The 13,871-nt window shown below is 38.6% G+C and overlaps 1 protein-coding gene across 1 annotated transcript in view; it reads right to left on the minus strand.

Moving 5' to 3' along the window:
• Positions 1-5,077: 5,077 nt before the first annotated feature.
• The window catches only part of LOC139742121 (uncharacterized), a 45,917-nt gene continuing 37,123 nt past the window's right edge, over positions 5,078-13,871 (minus strand). Inside the window, exons 17-23 of the mRNA XM_071652692.1 lie at positions 12,868-13,107; positions 12,090-12,197; positions 9,160-9,357; positions 8,266-8,472; positions 6,182-7,529; positions 5,627-5,776; positions 5,078-5,397 (exon numbers count right to left, since the gene is read on the minus strand). Of these exons, the coding sequence (XP_071508793.1) occupies positions 5,153-5,397; positions 5,627-5,776; positions 6,182-7,529; positions 8,266-8,472; positions 9,160-9,357; positions 12,090-12,197; positions 12,868-13,107 (2,496 nt within the window). The 3' untranslated portion in view covers positions 5,078-5,152. The remainder of the gene's footprint in view (positions 5,398-5,626; positions 5,777-6,181; positions 7,530-8,265; positions 8,473-9,159; positions 9,358-12,089; positions 12,198-12,867; positions 13,108-13,871) is intronic.

Below are 13,871 nucleotides of genomic sequence, written 5' to 3' on the forward strand. Positions count from 1 at the left end.
AACACAATACGGGGAAAGTCTAAAAAAAAAATCTTTCATGATAATTACATATATATTAGAGACAGAGGCATATACGATTGTATCTCCGAAAAATGAAACTTTGAGACATACTTTGATCATGTGTAGTTAATAACCTTTACACGAACATGTTACATATGCATATACGTACTTAACATCTCAATGTCTGTCCAACAGGTGCAGAAATATAGAATAGGCAAAGTAGCTATACTGCGACTGAAAGCATTACACTGTTAGCGATACGATCAGTTTTTGTAATGGAACAGGCATTTCATAATCTTTACAGTAACATCTATTTGGTGCTTTTGAGTTGCTGCATGATTAACATAACCAGGAAAGATCTGCAGGTTGTGAAAATAAGTTAAGCTACATTGACATGACTACATAAAATTAAAAAATGTTCCTCCACTACTTATAAGAGCAGAAGCAACTTTCATGCAACTGCCACAAACAATTACATTTCTGTAAATTAAAATGCTTAAGGCTTTACATTGGCTGAGACTACATCCCACAAGCCTTATAGAAACACTGGAGGAGCGCTAAGTTTGTCATGGGAATGCTTTAGGATGGAAATATATTTAAAATGGAGACTAAAAAAGAGCGCATGGAATGCTTACCCCGACACATGAATTAACAAAACAAAACCAAAATGTCACAGAATTTCTGTTCAAGGTCTGAAGATAGTTGAATTAATACTGGGAATAATAAACTATCAACAGAACTACCTGGTACACTAGTTTTAAGTACAGTACTCTAAAACCAGAAATTTTCGTGTGCATGAAACTTTCGCAAGGAGCCAACATTTGAGAAAGTAAACTGCATACACTCAAGTTTTTTTTTAATTTTTTATATGCAATGCACTGAATGACAGTGGCACTTTATGAAATATTTATGCTGCGAATGATGCCATCGGCTCCACTTCGCAAAAAGTTTCAAGACGTGAATGACACTGGTTTTACAGTATTTCTAACACTACAGAGTGTCTACTGGACCTGATATTTGAGGTAAAACTGCACACAACATGGGACATACTGTATCCTTCAAATACCATTCTCCTCATCCCCTAGAGCTCCCTTGTAGAAAATACATCATATCTTGCAAGGTGATAACTCAACCTTCATCAATATCTAGGCAGCATTAACAAAAATATAGAAAATATATAGATTTCTTTATCGTGTTTATACAACTCAAAATACACTGTATACAACCACAAAGTTACTGCCCATCTTAACATGAATAATATGTTGTTGTTTTTTTACTTGTATGCAAATCATTCTGGACAACTGTATCTAGGTCATCTTCTATTCAGAAACTATGTAAATCTCGTAGATATGGTAGAAATTCTATGAGATTGTCACCATTGTTTATTTTGATCTTTGCACTCAAATCTAAAATAATGCTTACTTGTAGTGAGCCGAATAATGCAGAATTGTAGAGTTGGGAGTTTGATTTCTAAATTTCATTCACGAGTGAACAATATCTGTACCCACCGTAACAGGGATTCTGTAAATGCCTCCCAATATTCACCCATGCTTCTCAAGTACTATTTTCTTTACCTAAGGCAACTCCAACTCTAAATTGAGAATTTTTCCTGAAAATATTTGCTCTCAGACAATGCTTGAAGAATATTACGCTACAGTGTAATTCACAACTTCCTGTTGTATGATATGCCAAGTGGTTGCAAAAGACTAGAGATATTACAAACCCTTGCTGTGCTATCCTTATGTTCACCAATGGCAAGCACATTGGAGCGTTTTCTTCACCGACTGGCAGATGTCTGAAACTAATTGTCGATGAATAGAGATTACCTAATCCCCCTAATCCCTATTGTGTCCCCACAGCCTGAACCCAGTTGGACTGACAACATATTGCTACACTTAATTAGACTTGCTAATCTACAAATAGGTCAAGTTTTGGAGGGATTACTAAATGCTGATTGAAAAGTTTGGCAGTTTGGCAGGTTGCATGCATGAAAAAAGGGTTTAAAGAAGAGAAGAGACTGAACTGTTCATTTCTAACATTTAACTACAAATTATATACGTTATACAATTGTAACTATTCAAGCATGCACAGTTCTGTATATATGCATAATGTATATCATAATGAATGTACATAGTGGCTTTTGCCACTGCAAAATATGAATATTGCATTTTACTGTAATCTCCTTATACTCATATATCATACACTTGAATGGCATGCTTTACATTCTTATTATATACACTATAAAGGCCTTTCCCTTCATAATAAATCTTAGGTTGTATTTACAGATATGAAAAGATGCATAGATTTAAGACATTCTGGTGAAGGCCTGACCTGCCTCCTTGTCACAGTATCTGTACATGACTTCAATCTTCGGACATTTAAAGTCATTTATGAAAATATATCACACCATTCATTTGCTAAAAAATACAACCATTAGTTGTGAGATACTGTTCTAAATTCTATTGCCATTCCTTTATATTTGTACCAAAATTTGACAACATACATCATGTACACCAACCAATACTCAATCCATGACATTTCTATGTGAAGTTGTACACTAATGGCATGAGTGACATATGAAACACATGATGCTAGTACAATGTATAAAGAATCACATGCACATTGCATGGGAGACTACAATGTGGTCCTAAAACACTTTGTATAACTCACTTGATCAATCCTCGATTCTGATCAGTTGAAATTGGAGACATAAATTCAGCAATTGCCAGCATGCAGCTTCATTGTAACAAAACCATTCAATAGTGCTAAATCACCCCATAGCACTAAACTGCCTCCCTTCGGTATGCACATGTACCTTTTCCATCCTAAAATGCGAGAGGTGACCCTTGTCCAATACCATCATAACATTCGCAAACTTCTATGGTAGCGCCTGACATGTGAACTGGCTATAGTAGCACGATCAAGATTGACCAAGTAAACTTTATTTAATACTTTTCCATCTTTAAAACAGATATGTGACCCGCTACAACAAAAGGGTCCTAAAGTCGCGCACGGTCGAAGCCGTGAAAATCGAGTTTGAAGTCAGAGCATCAAAATTGGTCAAAACTTATGATTTTCTGATTTTGATATATTATTGTCATCTGACATATCTTCTATCATCTGTCAGAATTTTGAAGCAAAATGGTGAAAGGAAAGACCCAAAAATAGCGTTTTTCTGGGCCATGTTTTTTGGCGTTTCAACGAAGCAGAAACTGGTTCCAAAATTTGGATTGAGCGCCACAGATAGGCTCCGCCCCTAACAACGACCACAGTGATCTCATTGGTCAGTTTGCTGCTTGCCGCTAACCGAAGCGTGAAGCTCACACACTGCCCAGTCGACTGGTGCGTGCAGGCGGGGTGCGCTATGCCCAGCCGCTTCTCCTGGCATCCTGGTCACTGATTGGTCGGTGAGGAGACCGCCGACACCGACGCTGTGCTTGAATGAGCATTTCGGGAGTTGCTAGGGCTTGCCTTCTATTGTCCGGAGGTGAAAACTGACTTGCGTGTCCCTTGATCGCGATTGCGTCGCAAGGAAAACTTTTAGGGTGCTTTTCTCGAAACAGTGATTTCCCAGACGTCTCGACATGCTCTCTTTTAATTAAACATCCATATCTCCGCAGCCGATTATTTTTATAAGATGTGTTATATATCAATTTAAAGCAGAATGATTAGGAAATTATGCAATGCAATTTTCAAATAATTGACCTCGCCCGACTTTAGGATCATTTTGTTGTAGCGGGTCACATATAAACTGCTTTTATTCGGGGCATAGTTGATATTATTGCCCCTCAGGATCTCAATTTCATGCTATGACTGGAGGATCTTGGGACAATATTTTAAAAGTTTAAATTTTCGCGGTGTATGAATTTTCGTGCATTTCAACCAGAAACCAGCATGAAATAAAAATATGTGAATATTTTTGTGTAATTTGGTCGACTGATACACCACCTAGCCGACTGATACACTTCAAGCCAATTTAATGTTTTGCTATGCACAAATTCAGCTTCTTTTATCCACAATTTAAATCACGGGATTTTCTCGTTCCTTTGAAATCCTTGTCTTCTGTTTGTAAAGGAAGGCACAAATATATTCATGTCAGTAACACTGTACTAGATTGTAGTATATTGCATTTTACACATACTGAACACAAAAGTGAACTTTACCAACAACCCTTCAAAAATAACCCCTCTTCTCCGACCCAATTATAAACAGATCTGCATGCAAGTGGACTTCACATGTGTGTGAAAGTGAAATCACTGCCCAGAAGTTATTGTACCTTGCCTGACAATTAGCTGGTGTTTTGATGTGTAGCTCTTTTATGTCACTGCCTTCTATTTGTATGTTGATTGTCCGCTATCCCTTCATCTAGGATTAAAGAAGAGTAATTCTTAATGTTTCTCCACTTCTGAAATGGCCAACTTATTGAAAAAAAACCCCAAATTCTGTCATCAGGCCATTAAGGACTTGCCATACAGATTGTGATGGTACACTGCCAACAACCAGTATCACTGTACCACATGATGCTGTCTCAGCAATGACACAACTTGTCCTGCAAATATTCAAGACCTTGTCACATAAATTCAAGCTAATTATTCCAGTGACTATCCACCATATAGGGACTACAACAGAGCAGAGAATGTGGTCCCTTGTGATTGTGGAGACCACCATAGAACAATGTTTGAGGGGACACAGTATTAAACTATCCAACAGGATATTTCAAGTTTCAAGTTTCTTTATTTCACCAAGCAAAGAAGATATAAAAACAAACAAACACATACAACAACATTGAAATACAATTACAAAAATATCAGTTAAACAGTGTAAAAGGAATTGCTATGGTAGGCAGCAGCCAGAAAGGAAATGTCCCTTATTTTCGGCTGACCTAAAAACATTCGTTTTTCTATTCTCAGTGAAATAGGAAGTATCTAAATGATGATGCCACAGTCTTTTGTTACAGCTTGAGTTGGAACCAGGTGCGTGCATTAACACTCGGGCCAGGTAGGGGAGGTTGTTCAGAACCAGTTTCCATGGCGATGAATGGCTATGACATCACACTTTGGTACTCTATGATGCAGGTCGTCTTTATTTCTGAAGAGTCTGATCATGCCCTTATTTCATGTAGAATAATAATAGCTGCCGTGGGTGGAATGTCTCAGACGATGTGGTTATTTTTGGTTCCATTGGCTTTAGCCACTACTAGCTGGTGATTGGACGGGTCATCCCCCGACACGGCCGAGGGGCCAGCCCCGTCCTTGTCAAAGGTCATACCAAGGTCAATGTCCTCCTCTTGACCTTTGATGGTCAGGTAGCGGTGTACCACTGTGTCCCAGTCGACCACACCCTCAATCCGGACTGGTCCAGTCCCCTGTTGATTCGGCCGCTGCTGCAAGTAGCCGGCTGGACCACATATAACAAAGCAAACAAACATTTATGAAAATGTAGAGAGCACTATTTCACACAACACATCATTCATTAACCAAAATTAGGATAAACAATCAAAAGAATCAAATAAAAAAAAATAGAGAAATTAATTGTTTTTGGTCAAAACTTTGATTAGCCATTGACCAGCCATTTCCATCAAATCAAGAAGATAATATCTTTTTATTATAAACCTTGTCATAGTTACCTTCAGGGGCAACCTGTGTATTTCGCCGGACGACATTCCGTAGCCAACTTGAGGAGTGTCCAAACATGTCCACTGATCTAGAGTCTGATAATGCATCTAATTCTTCCTGTTCATTGATCAGCTCTCTGGCCTGGGCACTACAGATCTTGCCTGCAAAGAAAAATAAGAAAGAAAGAAAAATATGAAATTGAGGCACTAGTGATTTCGTCTAATTCCAAATGGAAAGACTTTTATATTTGACTGGTAGATTCTACTTTACACTACTCTACTGTTGCTCACATCTTTACAGTGCATTAACAAAGTGTACTTTTTTTAATCTATATTGAAAATTCACAGTGTATTTCATATATGTAAACATATAACTGTGTGTATTCACAATCAGGAAATTGGCAAGCAGTAATATTTCAGTCATGCATAGGAGAGTCTTCTTAACAGGTGGCTGACAAACAACATAATATTCACTTTTTATCGGCAGGGACCTGGGGAAGAACAGTCCTTCAACTGAGGCATGCACCATGCATGAATAAAAGAGTAAATGAAATGAATCAAACTCACCTTTATGCTTGAATGCCATTTTGAGGTACCAGTAGAGCTTGGTGAATATATTGAGAGGTGAAGGAGTGGCTGAAGTCTTGTTCATTTTCCGAATCAGCTGCGCCCGGCCATACTTCCATTCTTTGTCTGACTGAGCTTGGATCCTCTGGTAGGTATCGGACATCATAGCGATGAGGAGGTTGATGAGGACAATGAGTGTGACGACCAGGTAGGTACCAAAGACCAACTTGATGAGGTACATAGTGAATTGGGGATGACGGGTGGTAGCAGGGAGTGTCTCCGGTTCCACTAGACCAAAGAGGGAGAAGAAGAGGATGGAGAAGGTGTCTGCCGGTGTCTGAATGGTGCCGTCCACCGTGGAGTTGGTGGACTTGACGTAGACTGGTTGGTAGACGGCAGCGAGGTGCAGCATGAAGCCCACGAGGAAGATGAGAAGGATGACCATGAACCGGACCAGGTCCTTCATGAGATCCCGGATGATGATGGCCCAGGGTCCAAACAGGTGGTGGAAGGAGAGGAACTCCAGGAGATGGGCGAAACAGAAGAGGACACACCAGGCAAAGAACTGGTTCCTGATGTAGACCAGAAGACGCTTGGTTTCATCGTTGAAGGGAATGGCCACAATGTGCAGGACACACGCTACGGAGGACACCGCCAGGATGACGACACGTATCCAGCCAAGGCCCTGCCGGTCTCCTGGATTGGTTATCTCAGTGACTAAGAGTCCTGATAACCACATCAGCAGGAGCCATTCATACCACCTGGGCACCATGCTGGGGTTGGATATAAAGTCCTCGATGAATGGTGTGACAACAGTTGTGAGAATGAGCAGAATAATGAGATATATGTGAGACACCAAGTACGTCATGAACTTAATGATGGGAAGCTTGTTGAAGCGATGCTTCAGTGGTAACGAGAAGAAAATCCATATTGGAGGAAAGATGACAAGGACGAAGAAGAGAAGGATGATCCTCCAGCTGGCCCAGTTCAGGTTACCCACCCAGACATCGGAAAGGTATTTCTGAACTGACGGGTGAGCCACAACATCCTTCTGTTCACATTCCATGAGTACATCGAGGAAAGGAACGTTCCTCTCGTCAACGGATCTCAGGAGTGATCCAGGACTAGTGGTGCTGGAGGTGATGGAGATGAGATCCACAGCCATCGTCTGGCAGAACATACTGACATCCAGCAGGTCTCGGGCTCGCTCCTTCTCCTTACCGGACTGGTAGCGGAAGTTCTTGGCCAGCTTCACGGCGGTGTCGATGGGTGCTGGTGAGCGCAGGACAAACTCTCGGATGGAGGCGTTATTGTTGTATCGACCACATACCATCAGATCAAAGACAAACTGTGCAAATGAGAGGGATAGAATGTACGCATTATTAACACTGACCAATGATCTTGAAGTGTAGAATGATGCAATGACAGGCTAGCATTGTATTTTGGTCTTAAACCTACATGATATTCATATACGACATCTATGTTGTAAGAAGAAGGGAACTTTTATTTTGTTTCTTTTTTTTTCTGTTGCTGCAACATACTGCTGTAACAACAAAAACAGGTATCTCTGCAATTATGTATTAATCAATACTGTAACCAACCAATTCATATATTGAGTAGTTTCTAAGCGCACATATATTTTGCTAATTCACAAACATTGATAGTAGATATATACCACTCCTTGAAAATAGAAATGGCTGGTTTCTCACAATCCTTTCCTCCATTTCACATTACACAGCAACATTACTACACTACTTGAAATTATCATTAACAAATTCCATTGAATGTGGATGGGAAATGAAGGTACACATTTTCTCCTATATTTCTTGTACTGCTCAAAAATGACACAATCTGGTACTGTAAATGTCAATATTTTCACGTGATTAATTGTTCAAGCTGAGTGACTTAAAAACATATTTGCAGGTTGCTGAATCTGCACTGCACATTGATCAACTCATTCACAATGTGCAAAGAAAATTGTGAAGATATTTTTGCAAGTTTTATAGAATCTGTGCTAGCCAGAAGTAGCGCAAAATCTGCGAAAATTTCTGCGTTTACAGTAAACCTTGGTTTGGTATCCTCACCTTCCTATCGTCCATGAGGCGCTGTGTGCTGTGGTCTTTCTTCATGAGAAAGCTGAGGACAGCCTGGTGGTTGGAGCTCGCTGCAAAACAGATGGGCACCTTGCCGTCCTTGGTCTCAAACTTGGGCGACGCCCCGCTCTCCACCAGGAGGGTGACCACATCCAGGTAGCCTGCCTTGGCTGCAAAGTGTAAGGCTGTCCAGCCATTCTGGAGAGACGAAATGAGGTCATGCTTGAGACACATCTACACCTCTAAAGGGATTTAATATGACAGGATGTTGTATCATCTTAAGAATACTGCATACATATTTGTATCTGCCTCACTTCTGAAAAAAAAATAAAGTAAGTCACGAATTATCCAACTCTTGAGTTACCAATATCGTCGGCCTCATGCCAAAAGGGCCTTAACACCATAGATTTTGTACACTATTAATGCCCTTTTGGCATGCGGTCGACGATATGCTCTTCAAAGTGGACTCAGAATGTTTTACTTGGATCCTTAGTTTTAAACAATCACATTCAGCTATAACAGAGATTTTCTGCTAATATTTTGTACACATACAAGAAAGAGGTGCTTGTCACTTGAGTCCTTTTGCAAAAAAAAGAAAAGATATAGTGCATCACGAATAAATGATTTACATATTTGAAAATCAATTTTTGAAACATTTCATTGTCTTTGCAGTGAATGAATATGATTATATTGCACTAAAGATGATTTGACCCAACAGCATTGCAATTCTTTAGTATATTTCCATTTTCTGAGATTCCATCTGTGAAAATACATCACATATCATTCTTTACACTTCGTTCATTTCTTCTTCTTTTTTAACAAAAAGACTGTAAATCAAGCTTATAGGGCCCACAAGATTTCAGTGGTAGGCAAAAAATGACTCACCTTATCATTGACATTGATGTCTGACCCTTGACCTAAGAGAAGGGCTACCATGTCATAGTGACCGTTGGCCGCAGCCTGGTGCAGGCCGGTCCTGCCTCGCTTGTCTTTGACATGGAGCTGGGTGGTGGACTTGCTCAGTAGCAGGCCAACGACAGCTGTGTGTCCATTCTGTGCTGCCAAGTGGATTGGTATGGTACCCTGCAAGTCAACATAGTACAGTTGGATTATTATCTTTTTTTCTTTTTTATCTTATCATCTTTTCATTATCTTTTTAGATCACGTTCAATAGTCTTGCCATCAGGGAATTCCGTTCATGAATGAATAGTCGAGGTTCGTTCGTTTGTTTGTTGTACTGTGTTGTGACGGTTGTTATTATTGTGTTTAATGTCTAGTTGTTATGTCAAGAGAGAATTTTATGTTTATGAATGGATAATTGATGTTTGTTTGTTTGTTGTATTGTGTTGTAACATTGTAACTATAATGTATTACGTTTTTGGTTGAAATGTCATAATAATTATGTTAATTTAGATATTATAGAGAAGATATATGTGAAGATAATGATGAGTTGTAAATGAAGGAAAATAATGTAGAAGATAGAGATGTTGATTAGAAGTGGAAGATTTGTTTGAAAGTTGAATTTTTGATAATCATTATGACTGTGGAAATTATTTAAATCACTGAATTTAATGAGATATATGTAAGATGTATTATGATTTATGAATATAACGGTTATTATATTCATTTTTTGTAATAATTATTGCAAAACATTTCTGTTTCATGTTATTCGTAATTCGAGACGCATATGTTGTTCTTTGAACAATTGCTATATGTTTGTATCCCTCGTTTGTAATGCTGGCGGAAGGCGCATTTCCACATTCACATTGTGGACAATAAAACATTCAATTCAATTCAATTCAATTCAATTCAAGTCAATTCAAGTCAATTCAAGTCAATTCAATATGACTGACAAAATAAAAGAAAAAACCCTCTGTAATAATACTGACAATTAGACAATATTCCTGTTATAAAGTTTTAAGGACATCCACTACAGTGTCGTTTGCATCGATGTACTGCCCCCAAATTATATGGTCTCCCTATTAACTCCATAAAGAAGGTACATCAATGCACCACATGGTTTAATTCACTATAATCTTGTCTTATAATTATGATCTGGCCAAGTATCTGCAATATTTCAGTTGATTGTGAAATACACACAATGTTGCATCCAGAATGAAAGTAATATATATCAACAATGGATGAAAGATGGGTAGGCTATCATGATTAGGGTTAGGGTAAGGGTAAGTGTTCTTGTTTAGCTGTAAGATTTGTTGGAAAGAAAGAAGGAGGGGAAATTTCAGAGACAAGACAAATCTTAACCCATGTGACAGAGGTGATCTTCTCATGCAATGTTTAGAAAATATATTTCTCGTGCCATGTTTTACATCAACAACCCCATGGGACACCTTTGCATTCAACCATACTCCCAGCTGTGTTCCACATGTATTCAAAACACAAGGATGAAGAGATATTTTCCTACATGTCCTAGATACAGTGGAGGTGTGTTACAATCATGACAACAATCTTCAGTGGTAGTAACAACCATTCTCATGGCATACATTATTATCACTGCTATATATTCTTTATGCACTAGTCAGAACACTGGAAGGAGAAGAGATTCAAGTACTCGTACGATAACCCATGATATCTACACATTGCTCTTATGCCAAAGCAGCCCTAGAAGAGGAAATATCAAAGTATTTGTCCAACATTACTGGGCAGAAAGGAAGATACTGTGCTATATTTCTTTGAAAATGTAGAAGATACTTTTCTTATCATTTAAATGATGAATTGAGTGACACTTTCATAGGACAAATCAAAGACACAGATCAATGCAGTAAAGTTACAATTGGAAGAGTATCAGAGGTCACTGAACAACAAGGATTGTGTGTAAGATAATCTTACTCTGTCCATCTCATGGTCCAGAAAACACATCCCCTTCATAAACCTGTTTGAAACTAGTCCCGAGAATACTCGGGCCGGTGTCTAAGGGAAATGTGTATTGTAGCAAAATCATCTCGTCCTCAATGGGTTATTACACAATGTCAGCTACATTGATGTTTTTATTCTCAAATTATCATGTAAAATCTCCAAAATAAGCAGCTAGTTGACTTTTGAAAAAGTATTGCACCTCAAGAGAGTCCACAGAAGTGTACAAAATCCAACCAGTCAAATCAGAAAAGGATGGTTGGAGCTCACATAATATACCAATACAAATTTCTCTAGTCAGCAATTACCAGTTCTCAATGTTAACAACTATAAATGGCTCATTTTTTTTTGACTCATGACTACCTGGTGCGATTCTTGTTTGAATGAGGCTATATACACCAAGGGAATATATTCACAATTAAAACAGTACCAAAATCTACAGTAACCAGAGTTCTATCGCTTCTGAATATCTAACAATTCCATATCACTTGAACGAGTCAGGGGTGTATCCAGGATTTTTCCTGGGGGGGGTCATAATCAAAATTTTTGGACCTTTACCTTTGCGAGGGAGCGGAGCGAACGAGTGGGGAGAGGGTGTGGGAGGGGGGTGTCCCCCCTCCCACGGTAGGGAGTTTTTGAATTTTATATCTTAAAATGGGGCCATTTGGTGCATACAAAAGTGACTTTTTCGGCATGGAAGTGCGGCTTAGAAATAAGGTATGGCATATTAAAACTAAGTTACGAAATTTACGAGGTTTTTGACAATTGGCTGGAACACCACCTGGTCACTTTTTTTCCTGTTGTATAGGGTAAAAAGCCCTAAAAAACAAAAGTGTCTTTTACGATAAGTGGACCTTTTGAAAATTTGGGGGGGTCGTATGACCCTCCCGACCCCCCCTTGCATACACCCATGCTCGGAGTGTTCCTATCCTAGACTTTCCTACCTGTACAACTGTTGGCACATCAGGCTGAACACCAGTAGAGTTGAGAAGCAAACGAACCAATCCTTCATGACCAGAATGGGCTGCAAGGTGGAGTGGGGTCAGACCATGCTGAAAGAAAACAACAACAAAAACAGAACATGATAAACTAAATAATGATCAATACTGAGATGAAACATATACTCTCTCATGAAATATCATTCATGTACAGTTGTAGGCCCTATGCATGAACCTATTTAAATGTATGAACAGTGAACTATAGAAACATTGTACACAGAGTATGCATGTAGTGTCATGATTTTTAATGGCATGTTTCAGTCACATAGACAGGGAATTTAGACACATAACTCAAGTGTAAAAAGTTCTCAGTTCTACTGGCTTTCAAACAAGCACATCAATAGTCTGCTTTCTGATTAAATGACTCAACAAACTGGGTCATGAGTTTAGTTTAAAGTACTTGGTAAAACTTAATTCTATTTGTAAGCCTTTGAGTGATATACAAAGAATTACATGAGGTGTTATGTTATTACTGCACAGAGCCAGAATAGGGCATGGTATATGTCTTACTGAAACACATTTGAATTAGATATTCAATACTCACAAGTACGAACAATATGGGGTGCTGTAGAAACAGGCATTATGTGATTTTCTATGGTATGTAATAACATAACAAACCACTTCATATTAACAATACTCTTATTCACAATACTCATTTGAAATACAGGACGTTTTGATCACGTCTAAACTCATCATAAATGTCTGTCCACAGTGGGGCACTCACATCTTGTGCAAAGATCTCCTTGATGCTGAGGTGCTCGGAGGCTGGCTCGCTGCGGATGGTGGCAGGCACCTTCAGCAGCATCTCACGTACAAAGTCAATCTGACCGTGGTGGGCAGCTACGTGGAGGGCTGTCATACCGGTCTTCACACTGGGAGCCTTCCAGGAGACTTTACCCTTTAAGGCTTCCAAGACTCCCACTGTACCATTCTGGGCTGCGAGGTGGATTGCTGTCATACCATCCTAGTCATCACAACAGAAAATAATGAATAACAAATTAAGAGTTCGTTCGCAAAAACCGATAAGTCCAATTTTGAAGATTTTAAAGTACGGTCTCTGTCATAAAGTGCAAAATAATACCTTTTAAATGATATATTGGTCACTACATATAAGGTACATTTTTGAAGTTATGGTCAAAAGAAGCAAAAATGTTCTTATTATTCTCTTTATTTTTCTTGACCTTTAATCGCAAATATCTCCATTTGGCAAATATGGACTTATCGGTTTTTGCGAACAAACTCTTCAAATAACTCCCCAAAAATATTGTTTGCATTTTGTAGCTTCAATCTGGTTAAGTTTGATCTAAAGAGTGTTTTCAATATATAATTCTTGCATACAATGAAGTGAAAAGACAAACTAAAATTAAGGTGATGTTAATCGAGAGCAGTGAAATTGTCATTAAGTAGTAAAAAGAAGCTGCTGTTGGCTATAGGTGTGTTTAACACGGTTTATTTGTGACTTTCAACAAAAAGAAGCATAGTAAATTGCATTTTGTGGAAATGTTGATATACTGTCAAGATTGTTGATCACTAGTATTCCCTTATGTTGACTTGCAGTCTTGAAAGAGACTACTACTTGACTACTATCAGTAGTTTATAGCCAGCAGCAACAACAACTCTTTTTTTTTTGGTCTTTTTTGTTTTGTTTTTCCTTTCTGCTTGATAGTTGCATCCAAAACTGACATTCTTTGGCATTAACATTATTAAAACATACAACAACAACTCAAG

This window comes from Diadema antillarum, unplaced genomic scaffold (genome assembly GCF_040938485.1).
Source record: "Diadema antillarum isolate AM-2024a unplaced genomic scaffold, OU_Dant_1.0 seq00000980_RagTag, whole genome shotgun sequence".
Taxonomy (NCBI): Eukaryota; Metazoa; Echinodermata; class Echinoidea; order Diadematoida; family Diadematidae; genus Diadema; species Diadema antillarum.